Source organism: Lathamus discolor, chromosome 2 (assembly GCF_037157495.1).
Source record: "Lathamus discolor isolate bLatDis1 chromosome 2, bLatDis1.hap1, whole genome shotgun sequence".
Lineage (NCBI taxonomy): Eukaryota > Metazoa > Chordata > Aves > Psittaciformes > Psittacidae > Lathamus > Lathamus discolor.
The window spans coordinates 160059355-160084735 of record NC_088885.1 but is presented as its reverse complement, the minus strand read 5'-3'; the positions used below and the strand labels follow the sequence as shown (position 1 = coordinate 160084735).

Here is a 25381-nt window from a genome sequence, read left to right as displayed (position 1 = left end):
CTCAACTCCAGAGGCTTTTGTCATATTCTTCTCCTATCTGAGGAAGAGGCATGATAGAGCAGCTCAGTGACTACTTGGTGCCCAGCCGAAGTCCACACTCCACAGAGCCCCATCTTCACTGCAGGGCTGGGTTACAGGCTTGGTCTTGCACTTGGCCCCCAGTGCCCCACGCAGGGCCTTTTTGAGCGAGGGTGAGGAGCATTGTGACCTCATACTGGGGGTTTTCTGTGGGGTTTTCTGTGTGACCTCAGAGCAAAGGGATGGTGAGTTGGGGTCTCCTGCAGAGGGGGTGCAGAGACTCCACAGCAGTGAAAGTGGTGGTCAGGAGACCCCCTGTGTGGGTCACTGTTGGACTGTGCAGTGAAGAGGGGCTGGTGGTGTGAGGATCATCCAAGACTTCATTTGAAGACCCCGTAGCAAGCTGAGACCATGGCCTGTGAACTCTGTGAACTGTGAATGTGGGTGGAATGGGGACCTTGCAGCCCAAAGGTCAGTGCAGCAACGAAGTAGTTCCTGAGAACTAGAAATGCTGAATGGCCTCTTCTTTTGAAGAAGAATGAAGAATAGGAAGGAAGAATTGGACAAATAGGGGCTGTTGAGTCTGCTCGTGTTTCCCTGGAAGGTGATGTTGGAAATCTTCCCAGCAAGGACTGCAAATGCCAGGAATGATGAGAAGTTGATGTGAAGTCCTCAGCATATACTTGCAAATGGTAAATCGTGCTTGCTCAAACTCTGTCTCCCCTGCGAGGAAGTGCCCGTTATTGTGGATGAGGAGAAAGCCTTGGCTGGTGTTTACCTCGCTTGTCTTTATAAAGTCTTTGGCCCTTTCACCCCTTGCATGCCCATTGACAAGCTGACAAAATACCTTTTGTATGTGGGGCCAGTGCGGTGCAGTGCCAAGTGGCTGAAGGGCTGAGCCCAGAGGCTTGTGATGAGTGGCACAAAGTCCAGCTGGAGGCAAGTCTCAAGTCACGTAGGACATGGACGTGGGGCCAGCATGTTCAGCAGCCTCATCAAGAACCGGCCCAATATGATCAAGTCCTCAGGCAGCAAGTTGGCAGGTGATAGCTTCATTATTAAAAAGGGGGATATTAATCATAGAATGATAGAATAGTTGGGGTAGCAAAGGCCTTTAAGATCATCAACTTCCAACCCCCCTGCCCTGGGCTGGGGCACCTCACGCTAGACCATGTCACCCAAGGCTCTGTCCAGCCTGGCCTTGAACACCCCCAGGGATGGAGCATTCCAGCTTCCCTGGGCAACGCATTCCAGTGCCTCACCACCCTCACAGTAAAGAATTTCTTCCTTATATCCAATCTAAACTTCCCCTGTATAAGATTTAGCCCATTAACCCTTGTCCTATCACCACAGTCTCTGATGAAGTGTCCCTCTCCAGCATCCTTGTAGCCCCATTGAGACACTGGAAGCTGCTCTGAGGTCACCACGCAACTTCTCTTCTCCAGGCTGAACAGCCCCAGTGTTCTCAGCCTGTGCTCACACGGGGTCTGCTCCAGTCCCCTGGTCATCCTCGTGGGCCTCCTCTGGACTTGTTCGATGTTGTTTTTCTGTTGTGGACACCAGAACTGTACACAGTAGTCCAAGTGAGGTCCAGCTGTCCAAGTGAAGACCCAGGTTAATTCAAGGCCGGTCAATATCACCTCTGTGACAGGAGAGATCATGGAGCAGTTTGTCCTGGAAACTATGCCAAGGCAGACGGAAAAGACGACGGTGATCACTGACAGACACCATGGCTTCACAGAGGGTAAATCATGGCTAACAAGTTTTGTGTCTTCCTGCGATGGTGTTAGAGCATTGGTGGGTATAGGAAGAGTGAGTGCCATTATCTTTCCTTGTGCAAAGCGTTAAATGCGGTGCCACACAACAACCCTGTCTCTGAAACAGAGAGAGGTGGAATTGAAGGCTGGGCACCAGGCATCCAGGCAGAGGTAGGCCAGCAGACACGAGGAGCTTGTGTCACAGGTGGAAGGGCATCAATGTTTCCAAGGCTTTGTTTGGGTAGGCAAAGAGCTGGAGTGATGGGCTGGAAGCCCCCCGAGTGCCAGTGGGTGGTGTTGCTGGAGCTAGAGTTCCAAAGAGGTGTCTCGTGGCTGTGTTTTGATCACTCGATGGCCTGTTGAGCCCAGTGATTGTGGCGGGTGAGGTTGGATGAGTCCTTGTGAAGAAATGAAGAGGAAGGGCCTGAGGCTGGGATGCAGGAGAAGTTTATTGAATATAAACACAGGGAAAAGGCAGGAGCGCCAAGTGGAAGGGAACCAGTGAGAGGTGAAGTGGGGCAGCAATGTGACATTGTATGTAGTAGGTATTGCCGGGGCCCTGAGATCTTTGTGCCCCACAGTGTGAATGTCACAGGGTTGGTACCTGGTGGGTTTGGCGTGTGAGAAGGTGTCTGCAGGAGAGTGGGGTGAACATAGCAGAAGGAGCAATGCAGAGAAGGAAGTTGGAGAAGAGGACAATGCTCAAGGGCCTTGTTTCCAGACAGCTCAAGCCGGGCACTTTCCCTGCTTGATTTCATTGTTCCTTGAGAGGAGGAAGTGTACATGTTGAGTCCATGGAGTAGCATTGGCCCAAAGGTTTGTCCTTAGTCCATGCTTTTGTTTCCATGGTGTGTATGGTTGGTGTCATGGTGCTGTCAAGGGCGCTTAGCAGATGTAACCTCTTCCTCCGCCGTAGCAGCCCAGGCCTCCGAAGCCGTAGCCCAGGCCCCCGTAGCCGAAGCCCCCAGAGGAGACGGGCACTCCCTGGGCGCTGAGGACGTTGCCCACGGCAGCGGATGAGGAGGATCCGACGGCGGTGCTCTGGGGGAAGGAGCTGAGGATGGGTCCTGGCAGGGTGACCAGCACGGTGGAAGGCTGGATGACGACGCGGGAGTCCTCGCACTGCCTGACACAGGGCTCGTTGCAGCTGTTGGCCAGCGGGGTGGGTCCGCAGGGGCTGCAGCGGTCGTAGCAGGCCATGTCTGTGGTGTGGAGGGGCCCTGGCAGGGGACAGGAGAGGAGAGGAGAGGAGAGGAGAGGGTGTGGGGAGAGCGGAGGGCGTGGGGGTGCGAGGGGCGGTGGTGCAGGAGGGCGAGGCAGTGGGGAGGCTGGTGTGGGGCTGTGGGGCTGTGGTGCTGGGGAGGCTTGAGGGGTGCTGAGGCTGGGGCAGAGCGTGCTGGAAGTGCCGGGGCAGGGGGGCAGGAGCAGAGGGCAAGGGGCTTGAGGCTCACCTTGTTGAGCGCGCAGAAGGCGTCAGCAGAGGCGAGTGAGGGACAGAGGCGCTGGGCCGGCTTTTATGCTGGTCCTGCAGTGCCCGAGGGGGCTGAGGCAGTCTTTGTGCATGGCAGCGTGTTTGTGCAAGCAGCTGGTGCGTGTCAGAGCCTTGCAAGCAATTAGTTGTGGCTGTGTTTTCCTTCCAAGAATTCCTGAAGTTCGTGTCCTCCTGTTGAGGATGTGTCCTTCTGGCCCCGGCGGCAGCTTTCAAGTATTAGAGAGCAAAGGCTTGGTGTTGATGGCGCATTTCAGGGTATTTGGCAGAACATGCAAAAAAAGCTTTGGAGAGGTGGGGGTGTCATCAGTGATGTCATCCTGTGGCGCTTGTGGTTGTGGTTTGTGGCTGGGTTGTGAAGGGGGGCCCCATGTCCTTGTAGCCCTGGGGCTGTGCTGGCTGTGAGTGCCTCCCCCTTCCATCGCAGTAGGTTCCTCCCTGACTTGCTGTCAGGTCACTGATCCTGTCTGTAGGCCTGTCCTTTCCTGTTGGGCGAACCTTGGGGAAGGGAATATGTAATTTATGAGGGAAGGTGAACGTGGGAGAAGGTTTGGGGAAGGTGCTTCAAGATTTGGTTTTATTTCTCATAATTCTACTCTGACTTTTTTGAAAACTAATTTAAGTTTCGTAAATTAAATTATTTTCCCTGAGCAAAGTCTGATTTGCTGCCACTGGAGTGATCTCCTGCCTGTGAGTGATCTCCATGTCTTTATCTTAGTTCGGGAGCCTTTTGTCATATTCCTGTCCCCTGCCCTGTTGAGGAAGCGGAGCGATAGAGCAGCCCAGCGAGCACGTGGTGCCCAACTGAGGAGCCACCATAGAGCCCCATCTTTGCGGCAGAGCTGGGTCACAGGCTTGGTGCGGCACTTGTCCTCAGTGCGTCGTGCAGGGACTCATTGAGCCAAGGTGAGGAGAATTGTGACCTCCTACTGGTGTTTTCTGTGTGACCTCAGAGCAGAGGGATGGTGGCTTGGGGTCTCCTGCCCACATGGTCCAGAGACTCTGCGGCAGGGAGGATTGTGCTCAGCAGACCTCCTGCATGGGTCACTGTTGGAGCCTGCAGCGAAGAGCGGCTGGTGGGCTGAGCTTCCCCCAAAGGCAGCATCTGGAGACCACATAGCATGACACCATGGCCTGGGGACTCTGACGTGAGTGGAATGGGGTCCATGCAGCAAGAAGGTCAGTGCAACAAGCACCTAAACTTGGGTCAGATGAGGACCACTGAGCAAGGAGGTCCACAGTGCATGGGCTATCCATGGTCCTTGCAGCATGTGGGGAAGGGGCCGTGAGTCCCTGTGTTGGTGGCCCTGGAACCCTACATGAATGGTTTCATGAGCCTGGGGAGACATCATCACAGTAATGCTCAGGGGAGTGTTGTTATGCTCAAGGCTTAGTCTGAGGCTGTGGGGGGCTTGTGTCACATTGTGGAAGAACCCCAGGAGCCAGTCTTTGCTTCTGATGGTGGCGTGTTTCCCAAGAAAATCCATGTGGCCTTTTTCACCCACACTGACGGCCTGTTGAGCCCTGCTTTGTGCTGCGTGAAGTTGGAAGAGCTTCGGTTGCAGAAAGGAAGAGGAGGCATCACAGGCTGGGATGCAGGAGAACTTTATTGAGGCAAAAGAGTGAAAAGGTGCAAGCATAATGTGGAAGAGAGCTGGTCTGAGATGCAAGCAGGGAAACCGTCAACTGCGGTCCTCTGTTTGCAGTAGCTTTTGTCACAGTACTGAGGCCTTCCTGCCCAAAACTGGGAGGAGACAACTGGAGGTTCCCTGATGATTATTTAGCTTGTGAGATGCTGTTTTTGGCTAACAGTACTGGACATAGAAGATGGGTGGATGCAAAGAAGGAAGTGGGTGAAGAGGAGAGGTCCATGGGGCATGTTACTAGGCAGCCTGGTCTGTCCCCTTCCCTGCTTGCTTTGTGCCACAAGAGAAGGAGCTGCAGAAGGTGAGCTGATGTGGCAGCATTACCATGGATGTGCATCCACCATCCCTGTTGTTGCTTCTAGGGTGTGGGTGGTTTCAGTGAGGTGAGGTGGTGAGAGCCCTTAGCATATGGAGACTTACATCTTATTCTTCTCTCCCCTACCCTCTTGAGGAAGAGGAGTGATAGAGCACTTGCTCAGTGAGCACTTGGTGCCCAGCCAAGCTCCCCTCACAGACACCCATCTTTGCAGCAGAACTGGGTCACAGGCTTGGTCCTGCACTTGTCCCCAGTGCCCCATGCAGGGCCTTGCTGGACCAAGGTGAGGAGGATTGTCACCTCACAGGGGGGGCTTTCTGTGTGACCTCAGAGCATAGGGGTGGTGGCTTTGGGTCCCCTGCAGAGGTTGTCCAGAGGCTCTGCAGCAGGGAGGATGGTGGTCAGGAGACCCTCTGCATGGGTGACTATTGGGCTCCACGGTGAATAGGTGCTGATGGCTTGGGGAATCTGCAAGCCATCATTTGGGGACTCCACAACAAGATGAGACCATGGCCTGGGAACTCTGGCGTGTGTGGCACGGAGGCCTTTCATCCAGAAGGTCATGCAACACCGACCCACACCTGCGTCAGATGAGGATCTCAGAGCAGGAAGGTTGGTGACCTGCACACACTGCATGGGGTAAGCAAAGTCCTTGCAGCAAGGGGGCAACGGTGCTGCAAGTCTCTCTGTGGGTGGCCTGGGACTCCACCCAGATGGTCTCATGAGTCTGTGGTGACTCCATCAGAGGCGTGCTCATGGGAGTGTTGTCATGTTCATGACTGTCTTTGAGCCAGCGCTTCCTCAAACCTCTATCGCATTGTGAAAGCACCCCAGGTGCCAGTGTCTGTTGGTCGTGGTGGTTATTTCCCAGGAGAATCCTTGTGGCCTTTTTCAGCCACACAGATGGGCTGTTGAGCCCTGGCTTTGTGTTGTGTGAAGTTGGAACAGCTTTGGTAGAAGAAAGGGGAAGAGGTGTCAGAGGCTGGGATGCAGGAGAACTTTATTGAGATAAAAGCATGAAAACGTACAAGCATAAGGAGGAAGAGAGCTGAGATGCAAGTAGAGTGACCATGCACTGAGGTCTTCTGTATGCAGTAGATTTTGTCAGAGCACTGAGGTCTTCCTGGCTTGATTGAGGAGGAACCCACTGGAGATCCCCAAATGCTGTTTAGCCTGTAAGATGCTGGTGCGGCACACAGTACTGCATGAAGCAGATGGGGTGGTGCAGAGAAGGAATTTGGAGAAGAGGAAGACATCCATGGGCCACGCTACCAGGCAGCCTGGGCTGGCCCCTACCCTGCTTGCTTAAGGAGCTAAGGAAGGTGAACTGGTGTGCCAGCATTACCCCAGACGTGAATCCACAATCCATGCCTTTGCTTCTAGAATGTACGTGAGTGGTTTCATGCGTGTTGTCAAGGGCCCTTAGCAGATGTTGTATCCTCTTCCTCCGCCGTAGCAGCCCAGGCCTCCGAAGCCGTAGCCAAGGCCGTAGCCAAAGCCCCCAGAGGAGACGGGCACTCCCTGGGCGCTGAGGACGTTGCCCACGGCAGCGGATGAGGAGGATCCGACGGCGGTGCTCTGGGGGAAGGAGCTGAGGATGGGTCCTGGCAGGGTGACCAGCACGGCGGGAGGCTGGATGACGACGCGGGAGTCCTCGCACTGCCTGACACAGGGCTCGTTGCAGCTGTTGGCCAGCGGGGTGGGTCCGCAGGGGCTGCAGCGGTCGTAGCAGGCCATGTCTGTGGTGTGGAGGGGCCCTGGCAGGGGACAGGAGAGGGGAGAATGGAGGAGAGGAGAGGAGAGGAGAGGAGAGGAGAGGAGAGGAGAGGAGAGGAGAGGAGAGGAGAGGAGAGGAGAGGGTGTGGGGAGAGCGGAGGGCGTGGGGGTGCGAGGGGCGGTGGTGCAGGAGGGCGAGGCAGTGGGGAGGCTGGTGTGGGGCTGTGGGGCTGTGGTGCTGGGGAGGCTTGAGGGGTGCTGAGGCTGGGGCAGAGCGTGCTGGAAGAGCCGGGGCAGGGGGGCAGGAGCAGAGGGCAAGGGGCTTGAGGCTCACCTTGTTGAGCACGCAGGAGAAGGCGTCAGCAGAAGCGAGTGAGGGACAGAGGCGCTGGGCCGGCTTTTATGCTGGTCCCCGAGGGGCGGGACAGCCTTTGCGCAGGGCAGCATTTGTCAGCAAGCAGCTGGTGCGTGCCACAGCCTGGCAAGTCATGAGCTGGGGCCTGTTTTCCTTCCCACAACGCTCCCTTTGCATGTCCTCTGTTGAGGACGAGTCCATCCGGCCCTGGCGGCACCCTTCATGTGCCCGTGTGTGTTTGGGACGATTTGCATGGAAAGTGTCTGTCAGGGCACTGTGCAGACATAACCAGAGCGTTCGAGGTGGGGTGGTGTGAGTGAGGTCATCCCGTGGCACTCGTGTGGTGTGGTTTGTGGGTGCCTTGTGAAGAGGTTTCCCATGTCCTCGTAGCCGTGTCAGGGGAGGGCCGTTTGCACCAGCAGGCTGTGGTCCTGCAAACTGTGCTTGAGATCTGGTTATTCCTGTGATGTGGGGAGCACTTCCAATCTGTCCAAAAGTTTGTGTTGCCCCAGTTGTAGAGCGACGCTGTTCTATGAGTGGCATATTTGCAGCCTGGCCTCTGGTTTGATGCAGTGCTTGATGTTGGGCACCTTCTTAGTAGACCACCTTTGTAAGGGTGTTCTAGTTTGAAATAAATTTTGGTGCAAAGGAGAGTGCTGTTCTGTTGTTTACCTCAGTATTCCTGCAAAGCTTTTGGTGCTTTCTCCCCTTGCATGGTCATGGGGTGTGGGGTCACCTGTGTTTGTGGGCACTTGGCTTGGGTGCTCTCTCAGCTGGTTTACAGATGACGCAGAATCTGGAGAGAGGCTGAGATGCTGGATGGTTGTGCCATGTTGTAGAGGGAACAGGAGGTGCTGGAGAATGGGCAGGTAGGAATCTGCTGACGTTCAACAGGAAGAAATGTAAGATTTTCCATGTAGGGAGGAATGGTGCCTGTTGTCAGAACGTGCTGGAGACTGAGAGGCTGGAAAGCAGCTTTGCTGAGTACAGCTTTGTGGTGCTGGTGGAGAACAAGCTCAGGATGGTGCAGCAATGCACCCTTTCCTCAAAAGACGCCAAGAGTCTCCATGGCAGCATTGGGAAGAGGTTTGCAAGCAGGTTGGTTTGTGTGTGTGTGTGTTCTTGCTCTCTCTTCATTGTGGTGAGACTTTGTGTGGAGGCCAATGTCCAGTTGAGAACTTCTCACTAGAAGAAGATCATGGTTGTATTGGGTCCAGTCCAATAGAGGACCACCAAGATGCTGTAGGGACTGGGAGATCCTTGCTATGAGGAGCTTAGAGAGGCGGGAGGGTTTTTTCAGCCAGGAGGCAAGGCTGCACAGGGCAGATGTCATCAGTGTGTCTATATCCTGAGTGGGAGGGAATGAAGAGAAGGGAGAGAGAATGTTCTCATCAGTGTCATGTCCAGGGCAAGGATGAATGGGGGAAGCCGTAAAGACGTGCCCTTTTCCTTGGAAGAGAAGGCAACACGGGTTGTGCAGGAAGGTATTCGAGACACTGAAAAGCTGACTGGACATCTTTGAAATCATGTTCATGCTGACCATTTGAGGAGGCTGTCCTGAAATAGATGATCCCCAGAGCTCCCTTGTGCAGTAAATTATTCTGTTTGCTATGTTTCTGCTTGTGATGGTGTCGTGGTTTAAACCCAACCACAAACCTCGTCCACTCACTCCCCCCCCTTCTTGCCCTCCCCCTGCTTCTGGAGGGACGGAGAGAAGAATCGAAAAAAATGCAACTCCCACAGGTTGAGATAAGAACAGTTTAGTAACTAAGGTATAACACAAATCTCTGCTGCTACCACCAATAATAATAGTGCTAAAGGAAATAACAAGAGGAAAGAATACAACACCTCAACACCAGCTGACCAATAACTCGCCCCACTCCCCCCAGCAGAGCACCGACCGATACCTCGTCCAACCCTGCAGTCCCAGCCCTTCCGGGTAACTCCAAGTTACATCCTGGGCATGACGTGCTGTGGTATGGAATACCTCTTTGGCTAGTTTGGGTCAGGTGTCCTGTCTCTGCTTCCTCCCAGCCTCCCGTCCTCCCTGGCAGAGCATGAGGCTCACAAAGTCCTTGGCCAGACCAAATATTTGAGCAGCAACTGAAAACATCAACGTTATCAGCACTGTTCCCAGGCCAAAAGATCAAAACACAGCACTGTACTAGCTCCTAAGAAGGAGAAAACTGACTGCTGCTGCTCAAACCAGGACAGATGGCCAGGTAGCTGTGCTTGGAAAGAGACTTGGTCAAGTGTGTGCTGCCTTGGGGAGCTTGTGTCCGAGGTGTGCATAGAAGTTCATCAGCATTTGCAAGGTTTTAGGCAAGGGAAGAGCTGATGTCTGTGCTAGAAGTCCACAGGAGGGTTTTGCAGGGGATTTAATACATTACTGTGGTGTGACAGAGCACTGGAACAGGTTGCCCAGGGGGGTTGTGGAGTCTCCTACACTGGAGATATTCAAGGCCCGCCTGGACAAGTTCCTGTGTGATGTACTGTAGGTTACCCTGCTCTTGCAGGGGGGTTGGACTAGATGATCTTTTGAGGTCCCTTCCAACCCTTGGGATTCTGTGATTCTGTGGTGGAGCTTTTGCACCAACTTGATGGCCTAGTGGGCCCTAGCTTTGTGCTGGTTGAGGTTGGATGAGCTCTGGGAGAAGTGAAGAAGAGGAGGCCTCTTACGCTTGGATGCAGGAGAAGTTTATTGAGGAGAAATTCATGAAAAGGCAGGAGAAGGAAGGGAACCAGTGTGAGGTAAAAGCAGGGCAACCATCAGCCAGGTCCCCTGTGTGTAGCAGGTGCTGCCCGAATCCTGAGGTCTTTGTGCCCCACAGAGGGAGCGGTGCTCTAGAGATTCCCAGTGGGGTTTGGGCTGTGAGATAGTGTTTGAAGTGGACTAGATCAGAATGAGAAGTGCGGAGAAGGAAGTTGGAGAAGAAGAGGAGGTCCATGAGCTCTGTGACCAGGCAGCACGAGGTGGGCCCATTCTCCCCTGGATTTCAGGCCTGCTGAGGGACTGGGCCGGCTTTTATGCTGGTCCCCGAGGGGCGGGACAGCCTTTGTGCGTGGCAGCATTTGTCAGCAAGCAGCTGGTGCGTGCCACAGCCTGGCAAGTCATGAGTTGTGGTTGTGTTTTCCTTCCCACAGTGCTCTCTTTGCATGTTCTCCTGTTGAGGACGTGTCCATCTGGCCCTGGCGGCAGCTTTTAAGTATAATAATTTAAGGCCAAATACTTGGTGTTTGTGGTGCTTTTTAGGACAGTTGGCCGGACTTGCAACCAAAGTGTTTGAGAGCTGGGGTGTTGTGAGTGAGGTCATCCCGTAGCACTCATGTGGTGCGGTTTGCGAGAGCATTGTGAAGTGGGGGCCCCATGTCATCACAGCCTTGTCAGGCTGGTCTGGGATTTGGAGCTATGCTGGCTGTGATAGGCTGCCCCTTCCATTGCATTCAGTCCCTCCCCACCTTGCTGCCAGGTCTCTAAGCCTGTCTTCAGGCCTGTCCTTTTGCACTGAGTGACCTCTGTGGGTGTCCTGTTGCCCAATTGTTCTTCTAAGGTTGTCACCTGGTGTACTGGGTTTATGCAGTTAAGATTTTTTTAGGTTATTATGTAGTTAACTTCAGTTTATTCGGAGGAAGGAGTGGCAGAGACAGCGTGTGGTGAAATGATCATAACGCTTTCTCTCCATCTCCCTTTGTCATTTCGGGAGAGGGAGTGTGAGCGCTCCATCCCTGGCAGTGTTCAAGGCCAGGTTGGATGAAGCCTTGTGTTGGATGGTTTAGTGAGAGGTGTCCCTGCCCGTGGCAGGGGGGTTGGAACTGGATGATCTTAAGGTCCTTTTCAACCCTAACCATTCTATGATTCTATGATTCTATGATTTCAGGAGGGGAGGTGGACCCGCAGTAGTGGAAGGTTGGGGGAAGCTCTTTTAAAATTTGTTTTCATTTCTCATAATTCTACTCTGTCTTTTGATTTTGATTAATGAATTACCCCAAGCAAAGTCTATTCTGGTACCTCTGGAAACCAGTGAGTGATTTCCGTGTTGTTATCTCAGCTCAGGAGCCTTTTGTCATATTCTTCTTGTACGCAGCTGAGGAAGTGATGGAGCAGCCCAATGAGGACTTGTCACCCAGCCAAGGTCAACCCAGCGTAGAGCCCCATCTTTGCAGCAGAGCTGTTTCACAGGCTTGTAGAATAGAAAAATCATAGAAGAGTTTGTGTTGGAAAGAACCTTAAGATCATCGAGTTCCAACCCCCCTGCCATGGGCAGGGACACTTCACACTAAACTATTTCACCCAAGGCTGTGTCCAACCTGGCCTTGAGCACTACCAGGGGTGAAGCATTCACAACTTCCTTGGGCAGCCCATTCCAGTGCCTCACCACCCTCACAGTAAACAACTTCCTCCTTATATCCAGTCTAATCTTCCCCTGTTTAAGTTTTAACCCGTTACCCCTTGCCCTATCACTACAGTTCTTAATGAAGAGTCCCTTCCCTACATCCTTATAGGCTACCTTCAGACACTACAAGGCTGCTGTGAGATCTCCACACAGCTTCTCTTCTCCAGGCTGAACAGCCCCAATTTCCTCAACCTGTCTTCATACGGGAGGTGCTCCAGTCCCCTGATCATCCTCGTGGCCTCCTCTGGACTTGTTCCAGCAGTTCCATGTCCTTTTTATGTTGGGGACACCAGAACTGCACACAATGCTCCAGGTGAGGTCTCACAAGAGCAGAGTGGAGGGGCAGGATCACCTCCTTCGGCCTGCTGGTCACGCTCCTTTTGATGCAGCCCAGGACACGGTTGGCTTTCTGGGCTGGGAGCGCACACTGAAGCTGGCTCATGTTCATTTTCTCATCGACCAGCACCCCCAAGTCCTTCTCTGCAGGGCTGCTCTAAATCTCTTCTCTGCCCTCCCTGCAGCTGAGCCTGGGATTGTTCTGACCCAGGTGCAGGCCCTTGCACTTGGCATGGTCAAACTTCATAAGGTTGGCATCAGCCCACCTCACAAATGTGTCATGATCCCTCTGGATGGCATTTCTTGCCTCCAGCATGTCAACTGACCCATAGCAAGGTGAGACCGTGGACACGGAACCCTGGCATGTGTGGAATGTGGACCATGCAGCCAGGGGGTCAATGCAACAAGAATCCACACTTGGGCCAGAGAAGGACAGCATAGAAAGGAGGATGCTGATCTGGGCACCCTGCATGAGATAGGAATGGCCCTTTCAGCAAGGGGAGCAATGAAGATTGTGCTGATCCCTGGTGAAGCATCACCTGGAGTTCTGTGTTTTGTTCTCCCCAGTAGAAGAGAGACATGGAGCTCCTGGAGCAAGTCGTGGTGCCTGGGAGCAGTTCCAGTAGGCTGGGAGAGAGCTCATGAGCCTCATATTGTGAAGAAGATCAGGAGGTACATTCTCAGAAAGTAGAGGCTGTGGAGCCTGACCTCATTCCTACAGAAGGTGACAGAAGGAACCTTCCTGGAGAGCAGTGCCGTGCCCAGCAAGGTCAGGGTGACAGGCTGTGGTTTAGGTGTGGATTTTGGGAGGGCAAATTGTCCTTGACCAACCTCTGTGTCTTCCCTGTGGAAGGCACTGGGTGTTGGCCAAGGTTAGAGCAGTGTCTATTGCTGAGCTGTACTTGAAGGAAGCTTTTGTCACTGTCTCCCATGACACGCTCCTAGTAAGCAGAGAAAGTCTGGGTTGTGAAAGAGCCGAGGGAGGGGGACTGCAAAGTGGCTGAAGGGCTGGGCCCAGAGACTTGTGATCAGTGGCAGGACAAGAGGCTGTGGGCACAAGGGAAATAAGGTGAAATTCCATGGGCAAAGAAGGAAATCCTTTTTTAGTGTAAGGGAGGTCAATGAGTGGAAGAGGTTGTGAAATCTCCAAGGTGGAAGCTACTGAAACCCAACTGGCCATGTCTAAGACAATCTGCTGTAGCTGGACACTCTAGCTACTCCGAAATAGTCAAGTGTTTGCTCGCAATGGGACACGTTATCTGAGGTATGCAGAGGGGAGTGTTATCACCTGAAATCATTTGTTTGAGCCAGTGATGGGCATATGTCATGTTCTGGATGGCCTCCTCCTGCCACTCTGTGCTGTTGTTGGCTGTCCTGGCATTTATCCTAGGAGGTGACTGGTGGCCCTTTTCCACCAATCCTAGTGGCCTGTAGAGACCTGACTTTTGATGGGTGTAGGTGGAAGAGCCTTGGTAAGAGAAAGGAAGAGGAGGCTTCTCATGCTGGGATGCAGGAAAACTTTATTGAGGTAAAAGAGTGAAAAGATAAAAGCCCCAACTGGAATGAAGAGGGTCTGATGTGCAAGTAGAGTGACCATCTGTCAAGGTCTTCTGCTTGCAGTAGACTATGCCAGAGTATCAAGGTCTTTCTGCCTTGCAGAAGGAGCAGATCCATGAAGTTTCCCCCAGTGGTTTTTGCCGCTTGAGATGTTTTTCACAGCAGAAAGTACAGAACATCACCAAAGGAGTGATGCAGAGAAAGAAGTGGGAAAAGAGGAGGGTCCATGCACTATGGAACAAACAGGCTGGGCTGGCCCCCAGCCCTGACTCTCTCTTGGTAGCTTAAGATCAGAAGCTGTTGTGGGCAGGTCCACACATCAAAACCAGCCCAGAAGAACATCCTCAGTCCATATCCTTGCTTCTTGAAAGTACGTGAGTGGTTTCATGCGTGTTGTCAAGGGTCTTTAGCAGATGTTGTATCCTCTTCCTCTGCCGTAGCAGCCCAGGCCCCCGTAGCCATAGCCAAGGCCGTAGCCGAACCCCCCAGAGGAGACGGGCACTCCCTGGGCGCTGAGGACGTTGCCCACGGCAGCGGATGAGGAGGATCCGACGGCGGTGCTCTGGGGGAAGGAGCTGAGGATGGGTCCTGGCAGGGTGACCAGCACGGTGGAAGGCTGGATGACGACGCGGGAGTCCTCGCACTGCCTGACACAGGGCTCGTTGCAGCTGTTGGCCAGCGGGGTGGGTCCGCAGGGGCTGCAGCGGTCGTAGCAGGCCATGTCTGTGGTGTGGAGGGGCCCTGGCAGGGGACAGGAGAGGAGAGGAGAGGAGAGAATGGAGGAGAGGAGAGGAGAGGAGAGGAGAGGAGAGGAGAGGAGAGGAGAGGAGAGAATGGAGGAGAGGAGAGGAGAGGAGAGGAGAGGAGAGGAGAGGAGAGGAGAGGAGAGGAGAGGAGAGGAGAGGAGAGGAGAGGAGAGGAGAGGAGAGGAGAGGGTGTGGGGAGAGCGGAGGGCGTGGGGGTGCGAGGGCCGGTGGTGCAGGAGGGCGAGGCAGTGGGGAGGCTGGTGTGGGGCTGTGGGGCTGTGGTGCTGGGGAGGCTTGAGGGGTGCTGAGGCTGGGGCAGAGCGTGCTGGAAGAGCCGGGGCAGGGGGGCAGGAGCAGAGGGCAAGGGGCTTGAGGCTCACCTTGTTGAGCGCGCAGGAGAAGGCGTCAGCAGAGGCGAGTGAGGGACAGAGGCGCTGGGCCGGCTTTTATGCTGGTCCTGCAGTGCCCGAGGGGGCTGAGGCAGTCTTTGTGCATGGCAGCGTGTTTGTGCAAGCAGCTGGTGCATGTCAGAGCCTTGCAAGCAATTAGTTGTGGCTGTGTTTTCCATCCAAGAATTCCGGAAGTTCATGTCCTCCTGTTGAGGACGTGTCCTTGTGGCCCTGGCGGCAGCTTTTAGGTTTTAGAGACCAAAGGCTTGGTGTTGATGGTGCCTGTCAGGGTATTTGGCAGAACATGCAACAAAAGCATTGGAGAGGTGGGGGTGTCGTCGGTGATGTCATCCTGGGCACTCCTGGCTGTGGTTTGTGGGTTTCTTGCAGTGCTTCCTGATGGCTGAAATAGAGCTCATCCCTTTGTATTTGGGAGAAAATCAAGAGGGTGGATCTGGCACACTGAAGGCTGGTCAGCCTGACCTGTGCCCAGTGTTGGGCTCCATTTACATTTCTTAGGTTTACAGGGCAACCTCTTCTGTTCTGGCAACTCTATGTCCTGAGCGCACAATGAAATACAATGAAGAAAGAAGAAACCGGGGCTGTACCCATTTTGCCCATGGCGACAGCTTTCAAGTATTAGAGACCAAAGGCTTGATGTTGATGGTGCATTTTACAACACTTGACAGAACGTGCAACCAAAGCGTTGGAGAGGTGGGGTATCATCAGTGATGTCATCTCTTAGCACTTATGTGGTGGTGTTTGTGGGTTCCTTGTGAAGACTGGCCCCCATGTCCTCGTACTCATTTCAGGTTTGCCTGGGTTTTGGGGTAGTGTTGAGTGAGGGGCTGCCCCTTCTATTGCATTTGGTCCCTCCCTGTATTGCTGCCTGGTCACTAAGCATGGCTTTGGGCCTTCCCTTTTGGGTGAGCTCTGTGGGTGTCTTTCTGCCCTTGTGCTTGGGAGGTTGTCCCTGGGTGTAGTGGGTTTACGTGGTAATGTTTTGGTAGCCATTGGGTTGCTGTGTTGTCTTTCCTGAGAAGATGGCAGAAGCGTCCCCCATATCCGATAAAGGCTGTGGGAAGGACTCACGTAAGTCTGTGGAAGGCTTTTTCCTGTGGACGAGGACCAACAATGGAGTAGGGGAAGAGTGTGAGAGGGAAGGAAGAGCAGAGATAAAGTGGGGTGAATTGACGACAATTCCCATTCCCGTCTCTCTGTGCTGTTTTCTGCAAGGGAGCAGTAATTTAGAAGGGAAGATGAACCTTGAAGAAGGGAGAGGTTGGGGGCAGGTTTTTAAATAATTGGTTTTATTTCTCTTAATTCTACTCTGACTTTTGATAAATTAATTTCCCTGAGTTAAGTCTGTTTTGCTGCTACTGGAACCTGGTGAGTGATCTCCATGTCCTTATCTGAACGTGGGATCTTCTCCCCCTACCCAATTGAGGAAGAGGAGTGATAGAGCCGCTCAGTGAGCTCTTGGTGCCCAGCGAAGGTCAAAGCAGCTCAGAGTCCCATCTTCACAGGAGAACAGGGTTACAGTAAGCGAAAACCCTCACAATCCCTTCCTACCTCACAGTTGCCCTTGAATAACAGGTACGAGGTCTTGGAAATTCAGGGCCAGGTGAATGGAGATGGTGAGGCAAATCTATCTAGTGAGGCACCCAGGGCTAGTCACTCACCCACATGCCTCAGAACTTCCCCAACCAAGAAGAAAAGAAGAGTAATTGTGGTGGGTGACTCCCTTCTGAGGGGAACAGAAGGGCCCATTTGTCGACCGGATCCACCCCACAGGGAGGTCTGCTGCCTGCCTGGGGCTCGGATTAGAGATGTTAAAAAGAAGCTCTCTGAACTGGTGCAGCCGTCTGACTACTACCCACTGCTGGTTTTTCAGGTTGGCAGTGACGAAATTATTACGAGGAACGTAAGGGCAATGAAGAGAGACTACAGGGCCCTGGGACGGCTGGTTAAAGGGTCTGGAGCGCAAGTGGTGTTTGCCTCCACACCTGTTGCAAGCGAGGGTGAAGGGATATATAAGAAGACTCTGCAGGTTAATGTATGGCTACGTGACTGGTGCCAAAGGCAGGGGTTTGGGTTTTTCAGTCACGGGCTGCTGTATGGGACACCTGGTTTGCTGGTGACAGGCGGGATACACCAGTCCCAGAGAAAAAAAAGGGTTTTGGGGCAGGAGTTAGCAGGGCTTATTGACAGGGCTTTAAACTAGTTAGGAAGGGGGGAGGGGATTTAACTGGGCCTGTTGGGGACAAGCCCAAGAGGAACATGCTAGGGATTGAAGGATGGCGGGCTAAGGAGGACTATCAATCTCTTGTTTCACTTGTGGGAAAGGATAGCTCTTTAGACCCTGTCCTGCAGGGGAAAAAGGGTACTAGGACTGGCTCCCTGAAATGCCTGTACACCAATGCACGCAGCATGGGGAATAAACAGGAGGAGTTAGAAGTCTGTGTGCGGGCTAAAGGTTATGATCTAGTGGCGATTACAGAGACATGGTGGGACAGTTCACATGACTGGAATGTGGTCATGGATGGCTATGTCCTTTTTAGGAAAGATAGGTCAGCGAAGCGAGGTGGTGGAGTTGCTCTTTACGTGAGAGAGCAACTAGAATGTATTGAGTTCTGTCCGGGGTCGGATGAGGAGCAAGTGGAATGTCTGTGGGTACGAATCAAGGGGCTGACTGGCACGGGTGATACAGTTGTGGGGGTCTATTACAGACCTCCTGATCAGGACGAAGGAGTTGATGAGGCTTTCTACAGGCAACTGGAAGTAGCCTCACGACTACATGCCTTAGTCGTCGTGGGGGACTTTAATTACCCCGATATTTGCTGGAAGACTCACACAGCCAGTCATTCACAGTCTAGGAGGTTCCTCGAGTGCATTGATGATAATTTCTTAATGCAAATGGTGGACGTACCAACTAGGGGAGCAGCGCTGCTAGATTTAGTACTCGCCAACAAGGAGGGTTTGGTCGAAGTGGTGACGGTCAATGGCAGCCTTGGCTGCAGTGACCATGAGATGGTGGAGTTTAGGATCCTGTGTGGGAGGAATAGAATACCTAGCAAAGCCACAGTTCTGGATTTCCGAAGGGCCAACTTTGGCCTCTTCAGTCAACTGCTAAGGGAAGTCTCATGGGAAAGTGTACTAGGCGGTAAAGGGGCTCAAGATAGTTGGTTAGCATTCAAGGACCGCTTCTTCCAAGCTCAGGATCGGAGCGTCCCAATGAGTAGGAAGTCAAGTAAGGGATCTAGGAGACCGGCGTGGTTAAACAAGGAGCTGCTGGGCAAACTCAAGTGGAAAAGGAGAATCTATGGATTATGGAAGGAGGGGCTGGCCGCTTGGGAGGAATATAGGACAGTTGTTAGAGGATGTAGGGAGGCAATTAGGACAGCTAAGGCCTCCTTGGAACTCAATCTTGCTAGTCGGGTTAAAGACAATAGAAAGGGCTTCTTCAAATACATAGCAAATAAAACTAAAACAAGAGGCAATATAGGCCCACTGCTGAACGAAGTGGGTACCCTGGAGACAGAGGATATAAGGAAGGCAGAGGTGCTGATTGCCTTCTTTGCCTCTGTCTTTACTCCTGCAGACTCTCCCCGAGGGCCCTGGATTTCTATAGCCCCAGAAGGAGTCAGGACAAAGGAGGAGTTTGCTTTGGTAGATGAGGATTGGGTTAGGGATCAGCTATGCAAACTGGACATCTGTAAATCGATGGGTCCGGATGGAATGCACCCACGGGTGCTGAGGGAGCTGGCGGAGGTCATTGCTAGGCCACTTTCCATCATCTTTGGTAAGTCGTGGGAAATGGGCGAGGTGCCTGAGGATTGGCGGATGGCAAAGGTCACACCAATCTATAAGAAGGGCAAGAAGGAGGACCCGGGTAATTATAGACCGGTCAGCCTTACCTCCATCCCTGGAAAGATGATGGAACAACTTATTCTTGACTCCATCACTAGGCATATCAAGGATGAGGGGGTCATTAAGAACAGCCAACATGGTTTTATGAGGGGGAAGTCATGTATGACCAACCTTATAGCCTTCTATGAGGAAGTGACTAGGTGGAGGGATGATGGTAGAGCGGTAGATGTAGTTTTTCTTGATTTCAGTAAGGCATTTGATACTGTCTCCCACAGCATCCTCATAGATAAGCTAAGGAAGTGTGGGCTTGACGATCAAGTAGTGAGGTGGATCGAGAACTGGTTGAAAGGAAGAAGGCAGAGAGTTGTGGTCAATGGCGCAGAATCTAGCTGGAGGTCTGTGACTAGTGGAGTTCCTCAGGGGTCGGTGCTGGGACCGGTGCTGTTTAATATTTTCATCAATGACCTGGATGAGGGAACTGAGTGCACCCTCAGCAAGTTTGCTGATGACACAAAACTGGGAGGAGTGGCTGACACACCAGAGGACTGTGCTGCCATTCAGCGAGACCTGGACAGGCTGGAGAGTTGGGCGGGGAGAAACTTGATGAAATTTAACAAGGGCAAGTGTAGAGTCTTGCATCTGGGGAAGAACAACCCCATGTACCAGTACAGGTTGGGGGTTGACCTGCTGGAAAGTAGTGAAGGGGAAAGGGACCTGGGGGTCCTGGTGGATAGGAGGATGACCATGAGCCAGCAATGTGCTCTTGTGGCCAAGAAGGCAAATGGCATCTTAGGGTGCATTAGAAAGGGAGTGGTTAGTAGGTCAAGAGAGGTTCTCCTCCCCCTCTACTCAGCCTTGGTGAGGCCGCATCTGGAATATTGCGTCCAGTTCTGGGCCCCTCTGTTCAAGAAGGACAGGGAATTGCTTGAAGGAGTCCAGCGCAGAGCCACAAAGATGATTAAGGGAGTGGAACATCTCCCTTATGAGGAGAGGCTGAGGGAGCTGGGTCTCTTTAGCTTGGAGAAGAGGAGACTGAGGGGTGACCTCATCAATGTTTACAAATATGTGAAGGGTAGGTGTCAGGATGATGGAGCTAGGCTTTTTTCAGTGATATCCAGTGATAGGACAAGGGGCAATGGGTGTAAACTGGAACATAGGAAGTTCCACGTTAACATCAGGAAGAACTTCTTTACTGTAAGAGTGACAGAGCACTGGAACAGGTTGCCCAGGGGGGTTGTGGAGTCTCCTACACTGGAGATATTCAAGGCCCGCCTGGACAAGTTCCTGTGTGATGTACTGTAGGTTACCCTGCTCTTGCAGGGGGGTTGGACTAGATGATCTTTTGAGGTCCCTTCCAACCCTTGGGATTCTGTGGATTCTGTTCCTGCACCTTGTTCCAAGTGCCCCATGCAGGGCCTTGCTGAGCCAAGGTGATGAGGATTGTGACCTCACACTGGGGACTTCCTGTGTGACGTCGGAGCAGAGGGATGTTGGCTTGGGATCCCTTGCAGAGGTGTTTCAGAAATACAGCCGAAGGGAAGATGGTTGATCCAGAGACCTTCTGCATTGTTGGAGCCTGCAGTGAAAAGGGGCTGGCGGCCACCTAAGCATTCTGCCAAGGCATCATTTGTGGACCCCATAGCAAGGTGAGATCATGACCTGGGGACTCTGACATGGGTGGAATGGGGAAAATGCAGCCAGAAGGTCAGTGCAACAGGAGCACACGCCTGGGTGAGAGGAGCCTCCCAGAGCAGGAAGGTGGTGACCTGGGCACCCTGCATGGTATTGTCCATGTGCCCATGGTCCTCGCAGCAGTCAGTGACAGGGCCATGAGTTCCTGTGTGGTTGGCCCCAGGAACCCACCCGAATGGCCACATGAGCCTGGGGTGACTCCGTAAGAGTTGTGCACAGGGGAGCACTGCTCTGTTCAATGCGTTGTTTGTGACAGTAATGGGCTTGTGTCACGTTCTGGAAGGCTTCCATGTGTCAGTCTGTTTTGTTGCAGGTTGTGGTTGCATATTTACTTGGAAAAACTTTGTGGCCCTTGTTCACTCAGCCTGATGTCCTGTTGAGCCCTGGCTTTGTGCTGCGTGAAGTTGGAAGAGTCTCGGTAGAAGAAAAGGAGAGGACGCGACAAAGGCTTGGATGCATAAGAACTGTATTATGACAAAAATGTGAAAATGTAAAAGCATAAAGTGGTAGAGAGCTGGTCTGAGGTGCGAGTAGGGTGACCATCATCTGAGGCTTCCTCTTTGCAGTAGATTCTGTCCGAGCACTGAGGTCTTCCTGCCCTGAACTGGGAGCAGCCCAAGAAAGGTCCCCTGAATCTTCCTTAGCTTGTGAGATGCTGGTTGTGCCAGAGAGTACTGGACATAGCAGATGGTTGATGCAGAGAAGGAGGTGAGAGAACAGGAGGAGGTCCACAGGGCATGTTACCAGGCAGAACGGGCCGGTGCTGTGCCCTGCTTCTTTTCTAGATTCCTTGAAAGGAGAACCTGTGGACAGCAGATACGTGTGTGAGGAAGAGTCTGGATGTGCATCCTCAGTCCTTTGCATGGCTTCCAGTGTGTTGTTGCTGGTTGTCAGGGTGCTGTCGAGAGCCCTTAGCAGATGTTGTATCCTCTTCCTCTGCCATAGCAGCCCAGGCCCCCGTAGCCATAGCCCAGGCCGTAGCCGAAGCCCCCAGAGGAGACGGGCACTCCCTGGGCGCTGAGGACGTTGCCCACGGCAGCGGATGAGGAGGATCCGACGGCGGTGCTCTGGGGGAAGGAGCTGAGGATGGGTCCTGGCAGGGTGACCAGCACGGTGGAAGGCTGGATGACGACGCGGGAGTCCTCGCACTGCCTGACACAGGGCTCGTTGCAGCTGTTGGCCAGTGGGGTGGGTCCGCAGGGGCTGCAGCGGTCGTAGCAGGCCATGTCTGTGGTGTGGAGGGGCCCTGGCAGGGGACAGGAGAGGAGAGGAGAGGAGAGGGTGTGGGGAGAGCGGAGGGCGTGGGGGTGCGAGGGGCGGTGGTGCAGGAGGGCGAGGCAGTGGGGAGGCTGGTGTGGGGCTGTGGGGCTGTGGTGCTGGGGAGGCTTGAGGGGTGCTGAGGCTGGGGCAGAGCGTGCTGGAAGAGCCGGGGCAGGGGGGCAGGAGCAGAGGGCAAGGGGCTTGAGGCTCACCTTGTTGAGCGCGCAGGAGAAGGCGTCAGCAGAGGCGAGTGAGGGACAGAGGCGCTGGGCCAGCTTTTATGCTGGTCCCTGAGGGCTGGGACAGCCTTTGCGCATGGCAGCATTTGTCAGCAAGCAGCTGGTGCGTGCCACAGCCTGGCAAGTCATGAGCTGGGGCCTGTTTTCCTTCCCACAACGCTCCCTTTGCATTTCCTCTGTTGATGTCGAGTCCATCCGGCCCTGGCGGCAGCTTTTAATTGCAAATATTAAAGGCTAAATGCTTGGTTTTGATGGCGTCTTTCAGGACACTCGGCAGATCATGCAAGGAAAGCATTGAAGTGGTGGGGTGTCGTCCATGATGTCAGCCCATGGCACTCGTGTGCTGTGGTTTGTGGGTGCACTGTGAACCGGGTGCCCTATGTGCTTGCAGCCCTCAGGCTGCTCTGTGCTTTGGAGCTGTGCTGGCTATGTGGGGCTGCCCTTTCCATTGTATTTGGTTCTTCCCCACCTTGCTACCACGTTGCTGAGCCTGTCTTTAAGCCTGTCTTTCCTGTAGGATGAGCTCTATGGGTATCTTGCTGTCTATTTATGTTTGTAAGATTGTACTTGTTGTAGTGGGTTTATGTTTACCGTTAGGGTACTGAGGCACTGGAATGGATTGCCCAGGGAGGTTGTGCATGCTCCATCCCTGGCCATGTTCAAGGCCAGGTTGGACGAAGCCTTGGGTGGTACGGTTTAGTGTGAGATATTCCTGCCCATGGCAGGGGGGTTGGAACTGGATGATCTTAAGGTCCTTTCCAGCGCTAACTATTCTATGATTCTCTGAATCTATGTGGGAAGGTTTTGGTAAATGCAGCTGCCGTGGTGGCTTCTGTTAGAAGATGCAAGAAGCTTCCTCCATGTCTCATAGATTCTGTTGGAAGAACCCACGCTGGGTAGATTCGGGAAGGGTTGTTTGTATTGGAAGGGACCTCAGGATGGAGGATGAGTAGAGTATGAGGAACAGAGAGGATTAGCAACAATGTGTGTTGAACTGACTACAACCGCCATTCCTCATCCCCATGTGCTGCTTTGGGAAAGGGAATATGTAATTCGTGAGGGAAGGTGAACCTGGAAGAAGGGTTGGGGAAGGTGTTTCTAGATTTGGTTTTATTTCTCATAACTCTAATCTGATTTTTGGTTTTGATAAATTAAATAAATTTCCCCGAGCCAAGTCTGTTTTGCTTCCAGTGGAAAGCTGTGAGTGATCTCTATGTACTGATCTCAACTCCAGAGGCTTTTGTCATATTCTTCTCCTACCTGAGGAAGGGGCATGATAGAGCAGCTCAGTGACTACTTGGTGCCCAGCCGAAGTCCACACTCCACAGAGCCCCATCTTCACTGCAGGGCTGGGTTACAGGCTTGGTCTTGCACTTGGCCCCCAGTGCCCCACGCAGGGCCTTTTTGAGCGAGGGTGAGGAGCATTGTGACCTCATACTGGGGGTTTTCTGTGGGGTTTTCTGTGTGACCTCAGAGCAGAGCGATGGTGAGTTGGGGTCTCCTGCAGAGGTGGTGCAGAGACTCCACAGCAGTGAAGGTGGTGGTCATGAGACCCCCTGCATGGGTCACTGTTGGACTGTGCAGTGAAGAGAGGCTGGTGGTGTGAGGATCATCCAAGGCTTCATTTGAGGACCCCGTAGCAAGCTGAGACCATGTCCTGTGAACTGTGATGTGGGTGGAATGGGGACCTTGCAGCCCAAAGGTCAGTGCAGCAACAAAGTGGTTCCTGAGAACTAGAAATGCTGAATGGCCTCTTCTTTTGAAGAAGAATGAAGAATAGGAAGAAAGAATTGGACAAATAGGGGCTGTTGAGTCTGCTCGTGTTTCCCTGGAAGGTGATGTTGGAAATCTTCCCAGCAAGGACTGCAAATGCCAGGAATGATGAGAAGTTGATGTGAAGTCCTCAGCATATACTTGCAAATGGTAAATCGTGCTTGCTCAAACTCTGTCTCCCCTGCGAGGAAGTGCCCGTTATTGTGGATGAGGAGAAAGCCTTGGCTGGTGTTTACCTCGCTTGTCTTTATAAAGTCTTTGGCCCTTTCACCCCTTGCATGCCCATTGACAAGCTGACAAAATACCTTTTGTATGTGGGGCCAGTGCGGTGCAGTGCCAAGTGGCTGAAGGGCTGAGCCCAGAGGCTTGTGATGAGTGGCACAAAGTCCAGCTGGAGGCAAGTCTCAAGTCATGTAGGACATGGACATGGGGCCAGCATGTTCAGCAGCCTCATCAAGAACCTGGCCAATATGATCAAGTCCTCAGGCTGCAAGTTGGCAGGTGATAGCTTCATTATTAAAAAGGGGGATATTAATCGTAGAATGATAGAATAGTTGGGGTAGCAAAGGCCTTTAAGATCATCAACTTCCAACCCCCCTGCCCTGGGCTGGGGCACCTCACGCTAGACCATGTCACCCAAGGCTCCTTCCAGCCTGGCCTTGAACACCCCCAGCGATGGAGCATTCCAGCTTCCCTGGGCAACCCATTCCAGTGCCTCACCACCCTCACAGTAAAGAATTTCTTCCTTGTATCCAATCAAAACTTCCCCTGTATAAGATTTAGCCCATTAACCCTTGTCCTATCACCACAGTCTCTGATGAAGTGTCCCTCTCCAGCATCCTTGTAGCCCCATTGAGACACTGGAAGCTGCTCTGAGGTCACCATGTAGCTTCTCTTCTCCAGGCTGAACAGCCCCAGTGTTCTCAGCCTGTGCTCACACGGGGTCTGCTCCAGTCCCCTGGTCATCCTCGTGGGCCTCCTCTGGACTTGTTCGATGTTGTTTTTCTGTTGTGGACACCAGAACTGTACACAATAGTCCAAGTGAGGTCCAGTTGTCCAAGTGAAGACCCAGGTTAATTCAAGGCCGGTCAATGTCACCTCTGTGACAGGAGAGATCATGGAGCAGTTTGTCCTGGAAACTATGCCAAGGCACACGGAAAAGACAAAGGTCATCACTGACAGACACCATGGCTTCACAAAGGGTAAATCATGCCTAACAAGTTTTGTGTCTTCCTGCGATGGTGTTAGAGCATTGGTGGGTATAGGAAGAGTGAGTGCCATTATTTTTCCTTGTGCAAAGCGTTAGATACGGTGCCACACAAGAACCCTGTCTCTGAAACAGAGAGAGGTGGAATTGAAGGCTGGGCACCAGGCATCCAGGCAGAGGTAGGCCAGCAGACACGAGGAGCTTGTGTCACAGGTGGAAGGGCATCAGTGTTTCCAAGGCTTTTTTTGGGAAGGCAAAGAGCTGAAGTGATGGGCTGGAAGTCCCCAGAGTGCCAGTGGGTGGTGTTGCTGGTGCTAGAGTTCCAAAGAGAGGTCTCATGGTTCTATTTTGATCACCCCTATGGCCTGTTGAGCCCAGTGATTGTGGCGGGTGAGGTTGGATGAGTCCTTGGGAAGAAATGAAGAGGAAAGGCCTGAGGCTGGGATGCAGGAGAAGTTTATTGAATATAAACACAGGGAAAAGGCAGGAGCGCCAAGTGGAAGGGAACCAGTGAGAGGTGAAGTGGGGCAGCAATGTGACATTGTATGTAGTAGGTATTGCCGGGGCCCTGAGATCTTTGTGCCCCACAGTGTGAATGTCACAGGGTTGGTACCTGGTGGG

At 53.0% G+C, this 25381-nt stretch overlaps 4 protein-coding genes across 4 annotated transcripts; all 4 read right to left on the bottom strand.

The window, feature by feature from the left end:
* Nucleotides 1-2660: 2660 nt before the first annotated feature.
* LOC136009497 (feather keratin 1-like) lies at nt 2661-2975 on the bottom strand. The gene has a single exon (XM_065669490.1). It carries the CDS (start codon nt 2973-2975, stop codon nt 2661-2663), a length of 315 nt encoding a protein of 104 aa, XP_065525562.1.
* A 3673-nt stretch (nt 2976-6648) lies between these two features.
* LOC136009496 (feather keratin 1-like) lies at nt 6649-6972 on the bottom strand. The gene has a single exon (XM_065669488.1). The coding sequence runs from the start codon at nt 6961-6963 to the stop codon at nt 6649-6651; it is 315 nt and encodes a 104-aa protein (XP_065525560.1). The 5' UTR covers nt 6964-6972.
* A 6587-nt stretch (nt 6973-13559) lies between these two features.
* On the bottom strand, nt 13560-14326 carry LOC136009495 (feather beta keratin-like). The gene has a single exon (XM_065669487.1). The coding sequence runs from the start codon at nt 14303-14305 to the stop codon at nt 13991-13993; it is 315 nt and encodes a 104-aa protein (XP_065525559.1). The 5' UTR covers nt 14306-14326; the 3' UTR covers nt 13560-13990.
* A 6866-nt stretch (nt 14327-21192) lies between these two features.
* On the bottom strand, nt 21193-21507 carry LOC136009494 (feather beta keratin-like). The gene has a single exon (XM_065669486.1). It carries the CDS (start codon nt 21505-21507, stop codon nt 21193-21195), a length of 315 nt encoding a protein of 104 aa, XP_065525558.1.
* Nucleotides 21508-25381: the final 3874 nt, after the last annotated feature.

Excerpts from the sequence above, each read along its gene's own strand:
- LOC136009496 (XM_065669488.1), bottom strand. The coding sequence starts at position 6,963 with ATGGCCTGCTACGACCGCTGCAGCCCCTGCGGACCCACCCCGCTGGCC.
- LOC136009494 (XM_065669486.1), bottom strand. The coding sequence starts at position 21,507 with ATGGCCTGCTACGACCGCTGCAGCCCCTGCGGACCCACCCCACTGGCC.
- LOC136009497 (XM_065669490.1), bottom strand. The coding sequence starts at position 2,975 with ATGGCCTGCTACGACCGCTGCAGCCCCTGCGGACCCACCCCGCTGGCC.
- LOC136009495 (XM_065669487.1), bottom strand. The coding sequence starts at position 14,305 with ATGGCCTGCTACGACCGCTGCAGCCCCTGCGGACCCACCCCGCTGGCC.